Source organism: Peromyscus leucopus, chromosome 1 (genome assembly GCF_004664715.2).
Source record: "Peromyscus leucopus breed LL Stock chromosome 1, UCI_PerLeu_2.1, whole genome shotgun sequence".
NCBI lineage: Eukaryota > Metazoa > Chordata > Mammalia > Rodentia > Cricetidae > Peromyscus > Peromyscus leucopus.
This window is the reverse complement of record NC_051063.1, coordinates 161,860,653-161,883,986: the sequence shown is the minus strand read 5'-3', so window position 1 is coordinate 161,883,986 and position 23,334 is coordinate 161,860,653. Positions and strand designations below refer to the sequence as shown.

General features: G+C 46.5%; 2 protein-coding genes across 2 annotated transcripts; one reads left to right on the top strand and one right to left on the bottom strand.

Annotated features, from left to right (window-relative positions):
- Positions 1 to 11,223: 11,223 nt before the first annotated feature.
- LOC114698883 (histo-blood group ABO system transferase 1-like) lies at positions 11,224 to 12,669 on the top strand. Its single transcript, XM_037209778.1, has 2 exons — positions 11,224 to 11,379; positions 11,470 to 12,669. The coding sequence occupies exon 2, from the start codon at positions 11,524 to 11,526 to the stop codon at positions 12,667 to 12,669; it is 1,146 nt and encodes a 381-aa protein (XP_037065673.1). The 5' UTR covers positions 11,224 to 11,379; positions 11,470 to 11,523.
- Positions 12,670 to 19,518: 6,849 nt separating this feature from the next.
- On the bottom strand, positions 19,519 to 22,709 carry LOC114698882 (histo-blood group ABO system transferase-like). Its single transcript, XM_037202301.1, has 2 exons — positions 21,299 to 22,709; positions 19,519 to 19,701 (listed from the first exon to the last, which is right to left on the bottom strand). Exons 1-2 carry the CDS (start codon positions 22,416 to 22,418, stop codon positions 19,661 to 19,663), a joined length of 1,161 nt encoding a protein of 386 aa, XP_037058196.1. The 5' UTR covers positions 22,419 to 22,709; the 3' UTR covers positions 19,519 to 19,660.
- Between the last annotated feature and the right edge of the window lie 625 nt (positions 22,710 to 23,334).

Genomic DNA, 23,334 nt, shown 5'->3' with positions numbered 1-23,334 from the left:
ACTGAGCCGTATCCCAATTCTAAAAATCTGTTCGGTTTTTTCCTTTTTGTTGTCGTTGACACAGAGTTTCTCTGTGTAGCCCTGGCTGTCCTGGAACTTGCGCTGTAGACCAGGCTAGCCTCAAACTCATGGAGACCGCCTGCCTCTGCCTCCCGAGCTCTGGAATCAAAGGTGTGCGCCACCACCAGGGCTAAGTCGAAATACTCTGTCTCAAATAACAATAACAATAAATAATCATCTCATCATACCCCAGGTCAGGAAGAATCGTCTTTGGAGGTGGATGCCCACGAATCAGGACTTTCTCTTTTTTCTTTTCTTTCTATTTATTGGCCTTTGGAGACAGAGTTTCTCTGTGTAGTTTTGGCGCCTGCCCTGGATCTCGCTCTGTAAACCAGGCTGGCCTCGAACTCACAGAGATCCATCTGGCTCTGCCTCCCGAGTGCTGGGATTAAAGGCATTGCGCCCCCACCACCCGGCTGAATCAGGAGTTTTTCAATTAGTTATTTTTATTTTTATTTTCTTGAGATAGGGCCTCACCACACAGGCCTGGCTGTCCTGAAACATGCTTCGTAGATCAGGCTGGCCTGGAGCTCACAGGAATCTGTCTGCTTGCCTCTGCCTCCCAAGTGCTGGGATTAAAGGTGTGCGCCACCATCGCAGGCGCACGCCTTTAATCCCAACACTTGGGAGGCAGAGGCAGGCAGATCTTTGTGAGTTCGAGGCCAGCCTGGTCTACAGAGCGAGATCCAGGAAAGGCCCAAAGCTACACAGAGAAACCCTGTCTCGAAAAAAAACAAAAAAACAAAAACAAAAACAAAAACAAACAAACAAAAACAACAACAACAACAAAAACAAAACAAAAACAAAACAAAACAAAACAGATGTGTGCCACCACATCTGGCTCAGCTGAATTTTAAGGTTGATGGGTTTTATTATTGTATTTTCATACATATGTCTCATTCATTACAATTTGTTCTTAACTACATACACTCTCCTCTGTTGCACACCTCCGTCTCCCCATCCCCTTTCTCCGGTTCTATTTCTCTCCCCCATATCATTTTCTTTTCTGTTTTAGAATGACTTGCCGTTAAACAGGACAGGGCTGAGGGGGTGGGGGAGTTGGAGGGGCAGGGACTGAGACAGAGTTAGCTGTGTTCTGAATTCACTCTGATCCTTTTGCTTCATAGATGGATCATTACGATCCCAGGATGTGTAACCCTGGCTTTGAATCAGGAAAAATAGCTAAAGATTTTAAAAAATACATGTATTATATATACATATATTTATGAATATGTATATACATACACATAAAATACATATATTCGTGTGCATAAGTTTATGTACACCATGTGCATACAGGTACTGGCAGAGGCCAGAAGAGGGAGTTGGACCCCCTGGAGCTGGAGTTATAGGCAGTTATGAGCTGCTATGTAGGTATTGGGAAGCAAACCAGGTCTTCTCCAAGATCAGGAAGCAAGCATTCTTAACTACTGAGACATCTCTCCTGTCAGAAACAGGCATTTTTAAAAGCTCCAGCAGCTCTTTCGCATAGTCAAGGATGAGAAGCACTGAATTCGGGTGCTCTTTCTCGTGTGCTCAGGAAATGCCTGAGAGTCAACAACGATGAAGGGACACACACACACACACACACACACACACACACACACACACACACACACACACACACACGGGACACACACACACACGGGACACACACACACACACACACACACACACACACACGGGACACACACACACACGGGACACACACACACACACACACACGGGACACACACACACACGGGACACACACACACACACACACACACACACACACACACACACACACACACACACACACACACACGAGGCATCTGACTGACTTAGGGCGCTCTGGCATCTGAGCCACAGCAGCAAAAGCACCGGTGGAAGGCACGGGAATCGTGGTTCTTGTGCCCTCTAGTGGTCAGAATAGACCTAGCAGCCCCGGGACGAGAAGCTAATGTAGGCACCCCCAAGCCACCCCACCCCACCCCAGTGCTCTTGGAGCCTTTGCAGAGTCCTCCTTTGAGCGTCCCCCCCCCCAGCCCAGCATGCTCACACCTTGACTTTGGCCTTATAACCTGAGCAGGCCTCATCCAAGCTGTCCCACTTAAAAAAAATGTATTTACGTGTGTGCACACATCTATGTGAGCTCTTGCTCTCGCTCTCCCCCCCCCCCGTGTGTGTGTGTGTGTGTGTGTGTGTGTGTGTGTGCGCCTGCCCATGGAGGCTACAAGCGGGTTTTGATTCCCCTGGAGCTGGCGTCACAGGTGGTTGTGAGCCACCATATGGGTGCGGGGAAACAAACCCAGGTCTTACAGGAAGAACTGCGAGTGCTCTTAGCCACTGAGCCATCTCTCCAGCTCCCCTGGTCCATCCCAATGCCGCACCCCGATTTGCCAGCTTGGTCTGTGCTGGCACAATCTGTCCCTCCCTATCCGTTACCCCACCACTTTACAACCTTCTTCTGTGTGTACCTCATTTCGCTTTTATGGCTTTTGGAGCAATATTAACTCCCAGTTTATTTTCACAAAAGAAAACAAAATTACAGTTGCAAGACAACAAACAAACAAACAAGCAACAACAAAGTGTTAGTTTTATTCTTCTGAGATTGTCTTCTGAACTTTAGAGGGACACATAAATGGCCGCCCAACCTGGGACACGTACATGCACATACAGCCTGAGAAAGCTTAAAGAGGGGGTTCTAGACACACCAAAACAGAGCCAAGAGCAGCTTCATACTTCATGTCTCTCAGGCAGGCTGTAGTACAGAAAACACGTGGCGGCCTGCATGCTTGAGCCGCAGCATGGTGGAGTCCCACAGTCTCACATAAGCCACGGCACAGAGAAGCGTCCCCCAGCCGTGCACTGCGTGGAAGATTCAGGGCTTGTGCTCTTACAGACGAAAAGGGTTAAAGACACACAGTAAGGACAGATTCAGACAAAAGGACTCTAAACGGGTCACAGTGGGTTTGAAAAATGTGCGTAGGCTTGTGAGAGAGAAGAGAAAGAGTAGAAACAGTCATAGGTTAAAAAAAGATTGCCAGGCATGGGCAGTGGTGGCACACGCCTTTAATCCCAGCACTTGGGAGGCAGAAGTTCCAGGAAAGGAGTAAAGCTACGCAGAGAAACACTGTCTCGGAAAATAAATAAATAAATAAATAAATAAATAAATAAATAAATAAATAAGTAAAGATGGAAAATACACAGAGAGTCTGAATTCTATATTTTATTGTGTTGTCTTTAGCTTTTTTTGACTGTCAAAATGGTAACTGCCGAGAGATATTTGATTGTGAAAGCTACTAAATTAGACCAATTTATATACTTTAAAATTATCTTGACTCCAAAATGTAAGTCAAAAGGTATGTCCCTTTCAGGAAGAGGTTGTATTTTTGTTTCCACAGAAAATAAGAGTCTGTGGATTCATTCTGTGTTGAGGAAAATCAGGTTTGATTGAGGAAGAACCCCTGAAATCCTGACTACAGACATGGGAAAATAAACCTGAAGTAAAATACAAGACACTTCATGTATATTTTTCCCGATCAAACACAGAAAAAAAATATCTTTGGCTGGCTTATGTACAACACACAGTTTATATTTGTATTAATACAGATATGTATGTTACTTTTAAACATTTATATATTTTTCAGAACAAGGGGACCAGACACCAATAAAAACAGCCCAGATAATCCAACATCTAAAACAGCTTCAAGGCTGCTGACTGAGATGATCCAGCCTCACAAAATACTCCAGCCAAGACTTAACAATTACATCAGGGTCCCTCTAAGATTACCAGCACCCACCAATCAGCAGGAAGTAGTTTAGAAAACTGTGCCCACATTCCCAAAATATTGCTTGTAAATGTTTTCATTTAAGGGGGGTTGGTTACAAATTATTATTAGTCATAGTCAATCTCTTTCTAAAAGAAGAAAGGGGGATATGATATAAAAATGATGGGAAAAGGGTAGATTATTATGATTGGAGAAAAAAGGTAGATTATTGAATCTATTTTTATTTAAAAAACAATTGTTAATCTCAAAATAATTTACACTGGTATGCATTTTAGTTTATTGATACAAATTTAAATTTAATTTTGTTATACTGTATGTATATTTCTACTCTTGTTTAAGGTATTGTGTTTATGTAGTTCAATTAAAAATATAGTGTATAATTAAGAAATACAGATTAATAGTCATCTATAATTGTTAAACTTATACTCATGTTAGATATGTTTTTATATATGGAGATATATTTAAATAGATAGATGTCCTCAAACAATTCAAAGACCTACAGAATATGGCATTTAAATTTTTTGTTTGTTTGTTTTGTTTTTTTGAGATAGGGTTTCTCTGTGTAGTTTTGGTGCCTGTCCTGGAACTCACTCTGTAGACCAGGCTGGCCTTGAACTCACAGAGATCCACCTGGCTCTGCCTCCTGAGTGCTGGGATTAAAGGCATGCACCACCATTGCCCGGCCTTAAAATGTTTTAATAACTTAAAAGTTTAATAACTTAAACTTTTCATGACAGTGAGACACATCTACTCAGAGAAGCTGATGGGGATCGGAGAAACTCCAGATGCAATTTATTTTCATTATGGCAAAGCTGGCCATGTGGGCAAAGAAACTGCCCTTACCTCAATTGCTGACAGTTACTGTCCAAACTGGACCAGCTGGATACAAAAATAGCGACTGCCAAACTTTGCCAAGACAAGGTAAGACAGTCCCTCAAAATTCCCTGCTTCACAGGAAAGTCTGTCAGATATGTTAGGCCCATAGGCCACAGCTGGATGCCCCAACATTACAGAGCAACTTTGGGTGACTGTCCAGGCAGTCTGATGTCCCTGTCTTTAGGTAACACTGCATCCTTCTGGGGTCTTTATGGAGCTGAAGACTAGATAGTTATAGTTATACTTTTTCTTAGTTACGATGGAAGGGTAAATTAGACATAAAACTCTGGACTCACCAAGATAGGATAGATAATTAAAAGATAGGATGAATAATTAAATTCTCTAATTTTGTCAAATAGAAATAAACTTGATATTGCAACTGTAATTCTTACTTGATATCTGTTTTGTTGTATGTAATTTTACTATGTTAAAGTTAAAACCTTCCTTTTTGATTAGACAGAAAGGGGGAAATCCAAATCAAGTCAGCTGCTGCTCCATTTTCTGCTAGGTGCATGCTCCTCATTTCAAAAGGGCCTGTGCATCCCTTGGCCCTGTCTTTATTTGGATCACATCCCTTCCCAAAGAAAACTCTGCCTCTTGGGCCCAAACACTCCTTTCAGTTGGCTACCAGACCCATGACAGGATTCCTATAACACACATAGCATGCATTCCCAACCCCCCACCCGAGACAAAGAAAAATAAATGCTTAAGTAAATGCATAAATAAATGGGTGCTGTCTTAATCTGCTATATGTGTGGCAATCTATTACATAGCCATAAAAAAGGAATGGTTTTATAGGCATCACTGTAATAGGCCCCCTGAGAATGGTAAGCACCCCACAGACATGACCAATGACTGTTGTCCACCCAGCAAATGTGCCTGCTTCCAGAATCCGGCTTCCATAGTTTCCACAGGGATGTATCGAAGTCTCATAAAGACTATTCCGGCTCCTCCTTTCTTCATGGGTACACCTCTCTTCATTGTGTGGTGTTTGCTATCATGGACTCCCACAAAAGCTGAGCTGGGAAGGAAGTCAGAGGGGTTCAGTCTGTCTCAGGTTGTATTCTCCCAGAGATGAATATCTTACAGGATATAGGAATATAGGAATAGGATCTCCCTCTAGATGGACACACTCCCTTGTCACCTCCCTTGAGAGTTGAGCCATCCCTAGAAAGGTGGGTTCACCATAAGATCATGTACTTTTTCTCCCCCAAAGAAATACAAAATGTACAGTTCAGAGAGAAAGAAGACACCGCTAAATGCAATACTGCATCCAAGGCATGTGCTGGAAGGGATACGAAGATGAGGACAATTAAGGACAGGTCTTGGACATCGTGTTCGGCAGCTGCACAGTGACCACAAACTAACACATGGATCATACAGAGACATGGCTCACACTTGTCCCGAAGTCTAAGTGATGTAGTGTCCAGGAGATGAAGGGCCAGCATTTGCTCCTGCCTCACCCAGACCTCCCATTCTGTTGTCAGGTCTGTATGCAGCCTCAGCTCCAGCTACACCCTTGTTCCTGGGTTGTGGGATTGTGATTGGTGTCATAAAAAGCTGAATGGCCAATAGCTGGACAGGTGGTAGAGGCGGGATTTCCAGGGAGAGAAAGGAAGAGGAGGAGGAATCTAGGCATGGAGGAGAAGCCAGGAGACTTGGAAAGGAACAAGGTGGAGTGGCCAGTCAGATGGGGAGGAAGCAGGATGGGCAGTACAAAGCAAAGGTAACTGAGCCACATAAAAGACATAGATTTAAAAAATATGAGTTAATTTAAGTTTTAAGGACTAGTTAGGAACAAGCCTAAGCAAAGGCTGAGCTTTCATAATTAATAATAAGTCTCCATGTCATTATTTGTGAGCTGGGGATCTAAACGAGAAAGTTCATCTACATTCCTGTGATGGGCATGATTGCTCTTGCAGAGGACCTGAGTTTGGGTCCCAGCACCCACACTGGAAGGCTCTCAAAGGCCTGTAACTCCAGTTCCAAGGGATCTAACACCGCCTTCTGGCCTCTGTGGGTGCACACACACATACGCATACACAAACAATTCTCTTAAAACATAACAAAATAAACTGATGAGGTGGTTCATAGGGTAAGAACAATAGCCATCAAGCCTGATGGCCTGAGTTGTGTCCCCAGGACCCACATAGTGGAAGGAGAGAACCAACTCCTGCAAGTTGTCCTCTGACCGCCACAGGTGTATTCTGTTTTACACACACACACACACACACACACACACACACACACACACAGGGGGAGAGAAAGAGAGAGGGGGAGATAGAGAGAGAATAAATAATGGTAATAAATTTTTAAATAAAAGGAAATAAGATAAAAATGGTGTTCTGTCATGTAAACATTTATTTATTACCGATGGGTCTGCCTGCTCAGTTATTGTATTTCCTTTTTGGCTGATTTTTTTTTTTTTTAAAGACAGGCTCTGTCTTAGTCAGTGTTCTCTTTCTGTAAAGAGACACCATGACCAATGACGACTCTGAGAAAAGAAGGCATTTAACTGGGGCTTGCCTATCCTTTCAGAGGTTTAGTCCATTATCATCAACATGGCAGGAAGCCTGGCGGCATGCAGCCAGACATAGTGCTGGAGAAGGAGCTGAGAGTTCTGTATCTGGATCCACAGGCAGCAGGAAGAGAGTGACAGTGGGCCTGGCTTGCCCACCCCCAGTGACACACTTCCTCCAACAAGGCCACACCTACTCCAACAGGACCACACCTCCTAGTCCCTCTCAAGTAGTGCCACTACCTGATGACCAAGCATTCAAATACATGAGCCTATGGGGGCCATTCTTATTCAAACCACCACAGGGTCTCACTTTGTAGTCCAAGCTGGCCTCAAGCCCACACCAGTGCCCCAACTTCAGCCTCCTGAGTGCTGGCATTGTAGGAGTGTACCAACACATCCAGCTTAGGGACTATTGTTTCTCATTTTTATAAATATGCATTTCAGAGAAATGCCCATTACTGCCCTCCCACAGAGCTGCTGATGAAGATGTGGCTTTGTATGCATTGTACCCAGGGCTCTCTAGGTCCAGTATTCCTATGCTTCATGGGCCCCTCCTGTGGTCTGAATGCTCTGAATTCTTTGTGTTTTCTTTAGGAGAGGGTAGTCATGATAATCTTCAGTACTGGTAAGTATTTGCTGTCTCATTGGTACTGTCCAGGGAGCCATCTTCTCCAGTTCAGCACGTGTGGTGCAGTGTTTGTGGGTGCACCATCTCCTGAGGCCAGGTGCGTCCACACCTGATATAGAAGCATGGTGTGGTGGTCTGAATGAGAATGACTCCCATAGGCTCATATGCTTGAATGGTTGGTCTCTTGTTGGTGGAACTGTTTGGGAAGGATGGGGAGGTGTGGCCTTGTTGGAAGAGGAGTGTCACTGGGGCCTTTGAGGTTTCAGAAGCCCACACCATTCCCAGTGTGCTTGCTCTCTGTCTTATACTTGTGGATCAGATGGAAGCTCTTAGCTGCTGCTCAGTGCTATGCCTGCCTGCCTGTCTGCCTGCCTGCCTGCCTGTCTGCCTGTCTGCCTGTCTGTCTACCTGCCTGCCTGTCTGTCTACCTGCCTGCCCTCCTGCCTGCCTGCCTTCCTTCCCTCCTGCCTGCCTGTCTGCCTGATATCATGCTTCCTGGCATGATGGGCATAGGCTCCAATCCTCTGGAACCGTGAACCCCAGATTAAATGCTTCCTTCTGTAAGTTGCTTTGGTTATGGTGTTTTTCATGACAGTAGAATAGCAACCAAGACACAAGGCCAGTGATGCTAGTGAATGGGGAAGAGTATTGCAGACCAGTGGGAGAGACCTTGCCTAACAGTGCTGTGTTCTCTTGGAGGTGGCTAAGCAGGAGTCAGAGTTTGCCGGAATACTCAGGACCTTCCATCTTTTGTTCCATAACTAGGGGTCCCTGGCCTTTGTGTATGGAGTGCTGAAGGCTACCGCTCCTCTCTCTGTGGTGCTCCATGATGGAGCACTGAGTTGGAGCCAGCCATTCCCCAGCATGGTGTAAAGGAGGTCTGGTGGTGCACACCTGTAACCCTAGCGCTAGAAAGGTGGGGACAGGAGGAGGATTAGAACATCCTCAGTTACACGGCAAGTGTGAGGCCAGCCTGGGCTACATCAAACCTTGTCCCAAAGAAAGAATAGTAATGCACGCCCCCTCCCCACCCCCCACAACAACCCTATCCACCCCCTTCTTTCTGCCATGTGCTCAGAAATGCCCTAAAGGGCAGAATCCCTTGAAAAGGCACACTTCCAGCCAGCCACCTCTCATGCAAGAAGGCAGAAACAAATGTCACCAGTCAGGTTCATTTTGTAAGTGGTATGGGCTCCTGCCCCACCGTGGGCCTCTATCTTAGACTCTGTCAGTTTTACCATGGGAAAGGGGCTATGTCAGATTTGTCTTCAATGAGGCACACACTCAGAAGCGCTTAGAGGAGATGTGCTTGTAGCGAACATAAGCCAATAAACATTCCCCTCCCCATCTAGTGCTGTCTTAGTGAGAGTTTCTAGTGCTGCAGCCAAACACCATGACCAAAGCAGCCTGGGGAGGAAAGGGTTGATTCGGCTTCACTTCCACAGCACCGTTCATCACTGAAGGAAGTCAGGACAGGAACTCAAACAGGGCAGAAAACTGGAGGAGGAGCTGAAGCAGAGGCCATGGAAGGGTGCTGCTTACTGGCCTGCTTCCCATGGCGTGTTCAGGCTGCTTTCTTTCTTTCTTTTTTTTAAGGTCATCTATCTATCTATCTATCTATCTATCTATCTATCTATCTATCTATCTATCTATCTAATATTATACATACAGTGCTCTGCCTGCATCCCTGCAGGCCAGAAGAGGGCATCAGATTTCATTACAGATGATTATAAACCACCATGAGGTTGCTGGGAATTAAACTCAGGACCTTTGGAAGAACAGCCAGTGCTCTTAACCTCTGAGCCATCTCTCCAGCCCCCTCAGGCTGCTTTCTTACAGAACCCAGAACCAACAGCCAGGGATGGAACCATCCACCATGGGCTGGACCCTCGCCCATCAATCACTAATTAAGAAAATGCTTGCCTGCAGCCAAATCTTATGGAGACAATTTCTCAATTGAGGCTCCCTCCACGCAGATGACTTTAGCCTGTGTCGAGCTGACATAAAACTATCCCACACAAGTGGGTGTTGTCTGAGAGTCAGCTGAAACAGAAGCCTAAGACACATTTAAAGGACAGCTTGTCAGGGGGCTGGAGCACAGTTCAGTCAGTAACATGCTTGCCTTGCAATCAATAGTACCCGAGTTCTAGGCCCAGTACCTATTTTAAAAAGCCTGGCTTGATGGCATGCACTTGAAATACCAGTACTGGGGAGGCAGAGGCAGGAGAATTCTCAGAGCTTACTGACCTGCCAGTCAAGCCAAATTGTTGAGCTCTGGGCCAAAGACAGACCTTGTTACAAAGGAGGTGGATGACGTTCCTGACACTAACACCTGAAATTTCCCTCTCACTCCCGCACATACACACATCTACAGGCGCAAGCATGCTACACATGCGCACATACAGACATGCATTAAGCAAAATAATTTGTCTGGAAAATGTCCTGTTTCGTTGATGTTGTTTTCTATCAACTTGACACAAGTAGAGTCATCTGGGAAGAGAGAACCTCAACTGAGAAAATGCCTCCATCCCACAGTGGCCTGCAGGCAAACCTGTGGGGCATTTTCTTGTTTGAGAATCGATGTGGGAGGGCCCAGCCCACCATGGGTGGTACCGTCCCTACGACAGGTGGTCCTGGGTGTATAAGAAAAGTAGCTCAACAGGCCACTGGGAACAAACCAGTTAGCAGCAGTTCTCAATGGTCTCCGCTTCAGTTCCTGAGTTCCTGCCCTGACTTCCCCGACGATGGGCTGCATGTCACCTATAACCCAGTTAAACCCTTTCTCCCCATGTTGTTTTTGGTCATGGTCATTATCTCAGCAATAGAAAGTCAACCAAGACATTAAATAACCTCCCCAAAGTTATGTATGTGAGGAGGTAGATCAGGGGTTCAAGAGCTCACAGATGAACTGGTTTCTGCTTTCCAGCTGGGCCTGTCAACAAAGTCTAGTCAGCCTTCTCCCTGGGGCTTTCTTTCATCTGTGCTGGGAGGGTCCCACAGCACTCACACCTAGGCTTCTATGTGGCATCAAAATAATATAAAAGAATTTGGCAGTCTAACCTTAAACACAGTGTATGGCTTCCTGCCTCCTGAGTAGACCCTTGGGAGTGTCGAATATCTCCTTGGGGACTAAGGAAAGTAGCCTTTGACCTGGAGATTTCCTGCTTCTTTGACTGGGGTTTCTAGGTCAGGATTCTCAAATGATGGCTGGTGTCAGGGAAGGCTTCAAGCTGGGGAGGTGAAGGGCAGGCAGGTGGGGCACAGGCTTCCTGACCCCCAGGTGGTCCTGACTGACTTGCTTTCATCACAATACGCCCCCTTCATCTGCTCAGCGTCCACATCACCCTGCTTCAGGAGCCCTGGCTTCTGCATTCTGGCTCTGAAGATCCACTTGCCTGTTGACTGGGTTCCCCTGAGCAATTTTTTTTTAGCATAACCTCAAACCATAGCTGAATTTAACAACTTGTGTAACGTCTCTGGCACTGTCCTCCACCGGGAGGCCCCGGACACCCTGCTTTCAGGTACCTCTTGCACTGTGATGGGGACTCAGGAGGAGTGGGAGGAGGCATGGGTGTTCCAGGATCTGTGCATTTCACCCCGTCTCTTGGCAGGGCAGGTAGCTGAGCGCCTTGACAGATCCAGCCTACATCTATCAGACGTGGACCATGGCCTGGCCATTGTGGACATTGTCCAGGCAATACTTCTCATTTCACCAAGCGACTTTTCTTCTAATTGCTCTTCTCTTGGCCATCTTTGGTTATGGCTACTGGCACCAGAAGAGCCAGATTCACAAGGGTGAACTAATCAAGGCAGACATGGCTGATAGAAAACAGTATAGACTGCAAGATAAATCATTATCAAAATTGATGTATCCCCAGCCAAGTCTGCTTACACCCACTAGGAGAGATGTCCTTGTGTTGACCAGTTGGCTCGCCCCGGTTGTGTGGGAATGGACTTTCAACATCGACATCCTAAATGAGCAGTTCCAGCTCCGGAATGCTACCATTGGATTGACCGTGTTTGCTTTAAAAAACTACAAGGAGTACTTGGAGCAGTTCCTGAGGTCTGCGGAGACATTCTTCATGGTAGGACACAAGGTGAACTACTACATCTTCACTGACCAACCTCATGCTGTCCCTCAGATCCCCCTCCAAGATGGAAGAAAAGTGGTTACCCTCCAGATCCCGAGTTTTGAGCGCCCTCAGGACATTTCCATGCAGCGCATGGAGTTCATCAGCATCTATTCCAAGCAGCGTTTTCACAAGGAGGTGGCTTATCTGGTGTGTTCTGATGTGGATGTCACCTTCCAGCACAAGGTGGGTGTGGAGATTCTCTCTCCCTTGTTCGCCACCCTCCATCTGCGATTCTTCATGGCTGGTCGGGAGACATTCCACTATGAACGCCGGCCTAAGTCACAAGCTTATATTCCAAAGGACGAGGGGGACTTTTATTACACAGGGTCCTTATTTGGGGGATCGGTGGCAGAGATATATAGGCTCACTGCAGCCTGTCACCAGATGATCACAACAGATAAAACCAATAACATTGAGGCCCTGCGGCTGGGTGAGAGTCACCTGAACAAGTACCTGCTTTACCACAAACCCACCAAGATCCTTTCTTCAGAGTACATGTTCAATAAGAAGATCGCTACCGAGAGGTGGGTGAATGAACACTTCGATTTGTTCCACTTCTTCAAGCGTGTTAAAATTTTGGACTTGTCCCCAAATTACACGCAGACACATAATAAAGACACTGTCAGAAACTATTCAGAGAGAGAGGATGATGGCTGCTGTGCCCTAATCACCCCATAAGTATGCTCCCTCTCTCTTTTTAAAAGATTTATTTTATGTGTATGAAAGCCTGAATGTAGGTACATGCACCACATGTGTGTAGTGCCCACAGAGACCAGAAGAGGGCGCCTGACCCCATGGAACCAGAGTTAAGGATGTCTGCAGGCAACCAAGTGAGTGCTGGGAACCAAACTTGGCTTTTCTGCTGACTTTGAGGTCTCATATATACTACAACCACGCCCACTGAGATAAGATCACTTCCTGTTGCCTGTGAGTCAAGATGTAGAACTCTCAGCTCCTTCTCCAGCACCATGTCTGCCTGCATGTGCCATGCTTCCACCATGACAATAATGGACTAAATCTCTTAACTGTGAGCCAGCCCCAGTTAAATGCTTTCCTTTATAAGAGTTGCCGTGGTTATGGTGTCTCTTCACAGCAATAGAAACCCTAATTAAGACAGGTAGGTGGTCCACCTGTTGACAAGAACAGAGGTCTCTTCAGCGCAGTGTGGAGCTGGTGCCTCCCACAGGTGTGCCCCAGCTGGATGGACTGGACATAATCTGACAGCCAAGAGAAATGGGTTATCTCTGTTTCACTCGTCTTCTCTCAGTGATGCCGAGTCCTGTAGTAACAGATGTACCTTCAGCCAGGCAGTCTGCTTAGGAGGACGGTGACTGCATGTCTCCCAGTCCTCGTTACTGGCCTCCACTTGGAGCCAGTGAGTGACTGGCTGGCAGGAACTCAGGTCTAAGTTTCCCTTGGCATGGAGCTGTGTGTAGCTTGAGTTTTTCTGCCTTGCCCACAGTCAGGACAAATCTCTGTCACCCGCCAGTCCCACAGCCGCTCAGACCCAACCAAGTAAACACAGAGACTTATATTGCTTACAAACTGTATGGCCGTGGCAGGCTTCTTGCTAACTATTCTTATATCTTAAAGTAACGCATTTCTACAAATCTATACCTCGCCACGTGGCTGGTGGCTTATCGGTGTCTTCACATTCTGCTGGTCATGGTGGTGGCTGCAGCCAGTCCTTCTGCCTTCCTGTCCTTTTATTTCTCCTCTCTGTTAGTCCCGCCTATCCTTCCTGCCTAGCCACAGCCGATCAGGTTTTATTTATTGACCAATCAGAACAACTTGACATACAGACCATCCCCCAGCACAGCCAAGTGCAGACCATCTCAAACACCTGCACTCAGGCCCATGGTCCTAATCATCCTCTATACGGACCTGCTGGGTAACGCCACAAAGAACCCAAGAAGGGCTCCCACAGGACATACAGAACATCCCACAGCACTTCCCCTTTTCTTTTTTTAAAAAAGGAAGGTTTTAACTTTTACACATCTTTAAAGCCAGCTTGGTATATTTGGGAATTTGGGCATAGCTTCTCTTACTACTTCCTGCTGGAGGGGGGCGCTGTATCTTATGGGGACATGAAGAAAATTTTAGGATCATGGAGTAGTCCGTGAGACTGTATCATCTGAGCCAGTTGCCTTGAAACGATTCTAGATGTTGGATCATCTGGGCCATGGTGTCATCGGAGACCTTTCAGGGGGTCTTGGCTGGTCAAACCTGATGTATCTTAATCTTGAACAAATCCATAGCCTCTGACTTTCTGTGAAAACAAAATTAGAGTCTCCTTTCCAAAGCAACTCATCCTTAGACATAAATTTCAAAATTGAAATACCTTTGAAATATACACATTGATTTAACTGAGCAGTCTTTACAATCACATGTCTTTCTGCAGTTAAAAATCCCAAAGACAATATAATCCAGACTCTCTGTGTGATATCCATCTTTACATGGCTTATTTTTTATATTACTTTTACTTTCTCTTTAAAGACTTTATTTTTTTAAACTTTCTATTTCTTTATATAACTGTCTATGTTCCTTTTCCTCTCTCTTCCAAGCCTATGTACATTTTTACACACATTGTAAAGCATTTAAAGTCTTGTTCCATCTGAATCTGTCTTATTGTGAATCTGTTGCTTTAAACTGCAGCATTTGTAAGACTGAAACAACGCTATGGCTGCTGGCTCCGCCCACCTCAGCTTCCCAACATGGCGGTGGTACGTTTATCGCCAGTTCTGGGAGCTATCATGAGTCTATGCTTTTATCCAAGCAGCGTGTAGCCCAGAAACCTTTTTTGTTTTGTAACTAGCAAAGGCTAAATCCACCATGCAGCTTAATGTACCACTTGCAGAGGCCTCATTCCCGCCATACTGCAGGTCAAGCACACACACCAGGAACCCGCCAGTAACTCAAACGGGCAGCTGCTGCTCATTTGAGAGAGACAATTAGGAAGCTGTTTTTAGCTCCGTTTTAGAATCTTTTCTCAGGTTTTAGGTGGAAACTCTTGCCCTCTCGTTGGGCGCCAGCTGTGTTTCTGGGTGTTCCCTTCACGTCCTTCTCCAAAGTTGGGTGCATCCGATCCGGACCTGGGACTTACTCCAAGTAGACACAATGGCCACCCCATGTCACTTACCCAAATGTATTTAGCCGCTCCCCCCCACCCCCTCCCCCGGACTGATAGTCTTGCCATTTATACCGTTCAAGCGCCCTCCTCTCCTCTGCACAGCCCCTTTTCTGTGCGCTCCTAGGGCCTTGGGCTCTCTCTCTTTTAAGCAAGAATAGCAAGGATGTGGAGATTTGTTGGACAGGCCGAGACACATGGAGGCGACTGCTCAGGTAGCACAGGAGGACAGTCACTTTGACCCTAGAATGGAACTCTTTACTTCTCCTGGGTGGCTGTACATCCCTCAGGTGCATGCACGCTGTGTCCTCTTTCATTTGTGACCACCAAAGGAAAGAGAAGGACGTCCCCATCCACACACACTGGCCAGATAAGCACAGAGCTCACTCACACAGGTGATGCACACTGTGAGACAGAGTGCACGGATCGGTATGGGACCCCCTGGGATCAGGATTGAGGGGCCATTCAGATGCAGCAGGGAGAGCTTCACCAGAAGCAGGGACCTAGGGACACTGGGAACACAGTGGACGAGGAAGAAAATGAATGGAGGAGACAGCGAGAGAGCTGTTCCAGAGGGGTGGTTTAGTGTTCTCTGCTTCCGAGGGTGTGGTAAGGTATTAGAGGAGCCTTCCTAGTCCCCGGTCCCAGGCCAGGTACATTCTTCTGAAGGACTCTTTCAACTTGTGTTTGGTTAGAAAAGGTGTGCCAGAGAAGGGAGAGATGGAGAGAAAGGGCATCCAAGAGCAAAGAGTGAGATCTCAGCAGCTCAGCCTCAGAACTGTCCAATGCGTATGATCCTGTGCTCTTCGTAGGAGGGTGGCACCTGGGGACAGTTCAAGATGGCAGATTCCAGGAGAGCCTGAATAACTATCATCCCCATCCCCCATCATCAGGCCCACACACTCCTCAACACCTAAACTCAGTGCCAATGACTCTCTGGGCCTTCTGTCCTGGGGTCATCAGAGGTCAGAGCCAGGGTTGAGGCAAGGCTCATAGGAGGTCAGGGTAGGAGAGATGAGGATTGGGGCAATGGGCCAATTCTGGGTACCACCATTACTGCTACCCAGGCAGCTGGTGCTCTGGGTAGGGGATGGACCAAACTGCATGAGTTGACGTTCACTTTCTGCCAGCACAGCGAATGCCATTTAACCACATACTGTTGGTGGTGGTTTTTATTTTACTCTTTTGGCTCTTTGCTATTTGGGGACATGCCATCCAGCTCCCAAATAAATACACACACGGAGGCTTATTCTTTCTTCCTTCCTTCCTTCCTTCCTCCCTTCCTTCTTTCTTTCCTTCCTTCTTTTTTTTTTTTTTTTTAAAAAAAGATTATGTATACAGCGTTCTGCCTGCACGCCAGAAGAGGGTGCCAGATCTCATTACAGATGGTTGGGAACCATCATGTGATTGTGGGAAATTGAACTCAGGACCTCTGGAAAAATTGCCAATGTTTTTAACCACTGAGCTGTCTCTCCAGCCCCACTTATTCTTTCTTATAAATTCCCAGCCTTAGCTTGGCTTACTTCTTGCCAGCTTTTAACTTAAATTATCCCGCCTACCTCTTTCCTCTGGGCTGTTACTTTTCTCTATTCTGTATGCCTTTCTTTATTGCTTACTCTGTGGCTTGCTGTGTAGCTGGGTGGCTGGCCTCTGGAGTCTTCCTTTCCTTCTTCTCTTGCTCCTTGATCTTTTCTTCCCAGATTTCTCCTTCTGTTTCTTCTCTCTGCCTGCCAGCCATGCATATCCTTTCCCCTGCCTAGCGATTGGCCATTCAGCTCTTTATAAGACCAATCAGGTGTTTTAGACAAAGTAACACAGCTTCACAGAGTTAAACAAAAGCAACATAAAAGACTGCAACATATCTTTGTATCATTAAACAAATGTTCCACAGCATAAATGAATGTAACACACCTTAAACTAATATTCCACAATAACATACACTCCCCTTCCTACTTGGTGGCTCAGCACTATCACACATAGGTCCCTCTAGACCTCCCTAAGTCTGAAGTATCTTCTCCATGGCTGCCTTAGAAAGGCATGAGTTCTGAGCCTGCCTGGCCAGGTTGTGAAGGATTCTGGGAAGGGGAACTTGGTACACTGATCTACCCGGATGCCATGCTTCCTAACACCACCACTGGGCAAGTGCTTTATCATCGCTTCCTTTAGCAAATTTAAATAAGTATAAAGAGCATTTAAGACTTAGAAACTCGCTTGGCTCATCTGTGTGGCAGTGGCAGAAGCTAGGATTCCATAGTTGATACATCACCACCTGACCGCCTGGGGTGGGGTGGAGGGGGTCCTTTCTCATCATGCGTGTCCCCTTTTAAGATTTGTTACCTGGACATGGTGGTTCACGCCTTTGATCCCAGCACTCTGAAAGAATTTAACACTGGTAAAATATTGTCCTAATGTGCTTGAAAGAATTGGCTGGATTTAGTTTCCACCATGGAAGGATGTTTGTCCTCACTTGCTATTCTTTAACTGTTGAGACTGTAGTGATGTCCTTGCTGATTCCTGATATTATTTGGTATTTCCCCTTTTAATTTTTTTCTTCCTTTTGTTTGAGACCAGATCTCACTATGTAGACTAGGCAAGCCTTGGATTTGAAGGGAGCTGTCTTCCTTCACCTCTTTGTAGCACTTAAGTCATGTGCCACCAAGATTCATCCATTTCAATTTCTTCTTCTACCTCTCCTCTTCCTCCTCCTTCCTTCTTCTTTTGAGATAGGGTTTCACTATATAGCCCTGGCTAGTCTGGAACTTGCTGCGTAGATCAGGCTGGCCTTGAACTCATACGGATCCACCTGCCTTTGCCTCCCAAGTACTGGGATTAAAGGTGTGCACTTCCTTGCTCAGCTTCCTTTTTACTTTCTTGATGAAACTTACTACAGTTTTATCTGTATCATTAGCCGAGGATACTCACGATGTCCCGGGACAAGGGGATAACAGTCCCAGCTACCTTCTTCCAGTCCTTTCCTTGATCTCATCCGTGGTGGACCCTTATGATGTGGTCACCTCCCAAATGCCCCAGCTCCTAATACTGAGGTATTAGAGGTGACTTTGAATGGAAAGTCTCAAGGAGACATGAAGCATTTACACCCTGGCAAGAGAAAGCCTAACCCAGTTCCTACCTTTCAACCACACCCTACTGGAAGGTAGTTATTTGCCTTGAATGTTTTGGAGCGTGCCTTAGAGGGATCAAGCCTTCCCCGCTGGACTGTGTACTCTGCCAGAGTAAGTCAGTTGCTGGAGTTCTACTCTTGTTGCTGAGTCAGCTTTAGCCCTACACCCCCTCCTCCACCTCTGCAGAAGCAGCCATGATACGGAGCTATGCAGACTGGGTCAGCCTCTTCAGGAAGTAGCAGAAAATGGCAAATGCCACCAGTAGATAGATGGGTTTTGAGATCAGCCCTCCTAGGCCATCTCCAGAACCCCCTGAATTGCTGGGATGGCCTTCGGAGAAATAACAGCCCTTTCCCTGCCTGTGGCCATCCACACTACCTTTATGTTTGGGGGTCGGTTAAAGCCTGGTTCTGTGTACACGCTTTGGGCTAGATGTGCTGCTAAGCGGATAAAGGGCTTGTTTAGCACACACGTGGCCCTGGGTCTGAGCCTCCGCTCAGCACAAAACTGCCCTTAATGGTTAAGAGTACTGGCTGCTGTTGCAGAGGACCCAGGTTTGATTCCTAGCACCCACATGGCAGCTCACAATCATCTGTAACTCCTGTTCCAGGGAATCTAATGCCCTATTCTGATCTCATAGGCACCCAGCATGCAAAAGGCACACAGACACACATGCAGGAAAAACACCCACACACATAAAACAAATAAATTAAAAAAATAAAGATTAAAATGCAGAAGCCTACTTTACAAATGAGTAAACAGCTCTGGACAGATAAAATATCTGGCCAGTTTCAGCATGATCTCTAGTTTTACCCATTTTCCTGCAAATGCGATAACTTTCTTCTTCACGGTTATGCAGAAGTCTATTGTGTGTGTATGCCACATCTTATCAATTTACAAACCAGACTCAGAAAGACAAATACTGAATGTTTTCACTCCTGTGTAGAACCTTGCTATTATAAGCACACACACACACACACCATGATTGTAGAAAGACTTGAGGAGATGACTAGGCTCTGGAGAGTGGTGCCAGAAGCAGGTAAGAACAGAAAAATGTTGTCAAAATATGTGATGTTATTGAATGTAAATGCCATGCGACTATTGCATATATCACTGCGTATATCGTATTATGTTACTTTATACATAGTGGCAGGGCTGAGAAGTATTCTGGCTCTCACTTGGGTCCTCACGCTCAGTGCAACCACACGTTACTTTTCACCATCTCCCATGATCCCCCAAAAGGCATCCATTCTCTACACAATATACAGACCCTGGATACCAAGGGCTGAGCTATGGCTGCTTTATTAGAGTCTGTGTAATAAAGACTGGGTTTTAGTTATAGTTTTAAAAACACAACATAACAGGAAGAAGCATCAGTTGCAAAGATTCATCTCCATCAACAGTTTAGTTTCAAACAGACTCAACATAGAAGTTTTTCGAGCTTGTTATCCTCGTGGTACCCTGAAAGACAGTAAGATGAGCATTAGTTCAAGATCTGAAATACGCCATCTTACCCTCACCTTACCCCATCCCAACAAAGCTTGTGTGTTGCAGGCTGGTCTCCAAAGCTGCAATCATCAAAGGGTGGGACTTTGGGGAAATGACTGGATCTTGAAGGTCTTGATGCTAGTGATCGATTCACAAGGGAATGGACTGTTAGAGGATGGTGTAGACATCAGGAAGCAGGCCTAGTGGGAGGAAGTAGGTCATTGGAGAGGAAGCTCCCTTGAAGGTAATTCTGTCTCCATAGCCTGGCCCCCTCTCTCTTGGTCTTTGCTTCCTGCTGGCTAGTGTTTGAGAGGCTCTCCTCCACCATGTGCCACAGGCCTGAAGCAACAAGGCCAGATCATGATGGAAATCATCTTCCTTCACTCATGGATCATGGAGAAGCTGAGAACGGGGAGTACAAGCCATTGGCAGGCATGCTCACTGCTGTCAGTCAATACGGGACAGTGTTCTGAGATGGACAGAAGCCAGGCCTGAGCAAAGAGGGTCCTGATCTGGCATCACATCGGAGTAAACATTCAAGGGAATTCTTCTACTGTCACAGAGGTTTGGAAGAGGGCTGAGCAGTGGTGACGCACGCCTTTAGTCCCAGCACTCAGGAGGCAGAGGCAGGCGGATCTCTGTGAGTTCCAGGCCAGCCTGGTCTACAGAGTGAGATCCAGGACAGCCAGAGCTGTTACACAGAGAAACCCTGTCTCGGAAAACCAAAACAAACACACACACAAAGAATTTGAAGAGGAAGTTATTTGGCTTAAAGCTAACCTTTGGCGAAAGACCAAAGCAGCCCCTGTGTGATGCTGCCATGGGAGTCAGGCGACAGGTAACTGAGAGCCTCCTTCTTCCTGGAAAAGGTGCTGTCTATGACACTTGGCTCCCCAGGACAAGAGGCTACCAACCAGTCTCATTCAACCTGAAGGGGTGTTAAGAGGAGACCACGTGGGACTAACCTAAGAAATCAGCCCACCTAAAAGTGTGCTGGAGGTGGGGGTAAATGTGTCTGAAAAAGTTGGGTTTGAGGGTGGTGTCACAGTTGGCTTCAGCTGTCAATTTGACACACCCCAGAGTCATCTAAGGAAGAGGGGGCCTCACCTGAGGAATTATCTTCATCAGATTGTCCTGTGGGGCATTTCCTTAACTGATAATTGATGGGGAGGACCCAGCCCACTGTGGGTGGTGCCTCCTGGATAAGTAGTCCTAGGCTATGTGAGGAAGAAGGTTGAACAAGACCACGGGAGCAGTCTGGCAAGCTGTGCTCCTCCATGGCCTCTGCTTGAGTTCCTGCCTCCAGGAACCTGAGTACCTGCCTTGGCTTCCCTCAGTGGTGGAGTATTATAACCTGTAAGCTGAAATAAACCCTTTCACCCCAACTGGGTTTTGGTCCGTGTTTTATCACAGCAACAGAACGCTAACTAGGTCAGGTGGGGCGAGGGTGCAATTCTTCCTGAGCATTTCTTTCCAACCAATTGGAAATGTGAAGCCTGTGCTCATAGTAGTAAAAACTGGTTCTGATCTCAGGCAGCCTGTTAGAAGACTGAAAGTTTCTGTCACTGACCCTGTTTGGGATCTCTCAGGAAGTCTTGGGTAGCGTCACTCCTGGGATATTTGCTGACTCTTACAAGTATTTCCCCATTTGGCAAAATTTCTTGAAAACTCTGTCTCTTCAGAAGTTCCTTATCCCACATGTACTCAGGAGAGAGGACCTTGGTGGGCTTGTTGTAAAGGAGATACTTGTTCAAGTAGCTTTCATCATGCTGCAAGACCTGGATGTGATCGGCTTGGTCCATTGTCATCGCCTGATAACAAAACTTGGTGAGCCTGTAAACCTCTAGTACCTTTCCTCCAAAGAAAGCCCCAGAGTAGTAAAAGTCTCCCTCGTCCTTAGAAATGTAGGCCTGTGAGCGAGGCTGCCTTTCGTAGGCCAACAACTCCCTTGGTAATCCAAAGAACTGTTGATGCAGTGTGCCAAACAAGGAAGACAGGATCTCCACACCCACGCTGTGGCAGAAAATTATGTTCACATGTGCACAGACCAGGTAATCCACCTCCTTCGCAAAGCGCCACTGGGAAAAATAGCTGATGACCTGCATTCTGTAGATGTATGTGTTCAGGGGGTGGGCAGAGCCCTGGGCTTCCAGAATTACCATCTGCCTTCCCTTATGGAGCTTCAGGACTGGCACACTAGCTGGCTGATCAGTGAAAATGTAGTACTTCACCCTGTGTCCCTGCATGAAGTATGTCTCTGCCGTCTCTAGGAACATGCTAAGGAAGCCTACATGCTCTCCAGTGGCAAACACAACCAACCCAACGGAGACATTCTGGAGCCGGAATTGCTGGTTCAGGATTTCAATTTGGAAAGTCCCGTCCCACACAATGGGAGCCAGCCAAGGAGTCTGCATGACTGTGTTTTCACTACTGGGCACTAGTAGTCTTGACTGATAATACCACATCCTGGACACATTCACTATTTTCAGGTGGTCCACTTCTCTAACCGTTATGCTGTCCTTGGCTAGAATGTATTTTGGCTTCTGTTTTCCCAGGACCAGGAAAGCACAGGCAAAAAAGGCCAGGGTGAGGGCAAGCAGGAAAACAAAGGTCACAGAAAGAAGTGACTGATATTTTGATCTCTCAGATTTCGGCAGCAGATGAGTCACAGCTGTTGCTGTCTCCTCCATGACGTGAGGGTAACTTGTTCTGGGTTGGATGAGCCAAAGTCAAGGTTCTGAGATATCCAAGTCCCTAACAACACAGCCTACTCATCCAGCAGCCCTCCAAAGTCCCCAAGACTGACCCAAGTGCCAGGTACCATGTGGTTCAAATGGAGGAAGTCTGGAAATCCCGACAGAACTCCAACGAAGTCACTTTCTCTTTACAGTGTTTTCAAAGCAACAGTACCACAGGATTCAGTCATTGGAGAACAAAGGGCAGCCGACAGGACTGAACTCAGGAGGTTTGAAACATGCTCAGGAGACCAGCTCAAAGGACATCACTAAGCAGGCCAAGAGGAGAGATTATGATGAAACCAGGGCAGGGCAGACCCCCCCAGAAGTGACCTGGCACTCAGGACACCCATGCTTCACCTTGCCCTTGACAATGCCTACTTGTGAAACTGTTAGCAGAAACCAGTTCCCTGGAAAATCCTCAGCGTTGAGACCAGACTGCCTCTAACACCACGTCTAGGTGGGCTGATGGGGCCCTCACTTGGGAGGACCCATTGGGTAGACATGGTAGAGGGGGTGACATAGGCCTCAATGTTTGTTTTTCCTATTCTCCTAAAGACAAATGGAACCCACTGAGGACTTGTTTTGAGGTAGCAGGCTTTACACTATTAGAGCTGGGATGCTAACTTTCATCAGCATTATCTTGTTCAATCATCACCCTAAGTGAATGCAGCCCTGCTGGAAAACCTGTCATTGAAAGGTCTGGGCTTGGTACTGGTTCCAACCTTGAACAAAGTTAACACACACACACACACACACACACACACACACACACACACACACACACCAACCAACCAAGAGATTCCAAATTCTATGGGCAACTCCTTAATCCTAGTTTACCTTCTATCGCAGTGATAATGAGGCAGGACAA

Coding starts and splice junctions, on each gene's coding strand:
- LOC114698883 (XM_037209778.1), top strand. CDS start 11,524: ATGGCCTGGCCATTGTGGACATTGTCCAGGCAATACTTCTCATTTCAC.
- LOC114698882 (XM_037202301.1), bottom strand. CDS start 22,418: ATGGAGGAGACAGCAACAGCTGTGACTCATCTGCTGCCGAAATCTGAG. Junction 19,702..21,298: donor CCTGAGAGATCCCAAACAGG/GTCAGTGACAGA, acceptor ACTGTCTTTCAG/GGTACCACGAGGATAACAAG.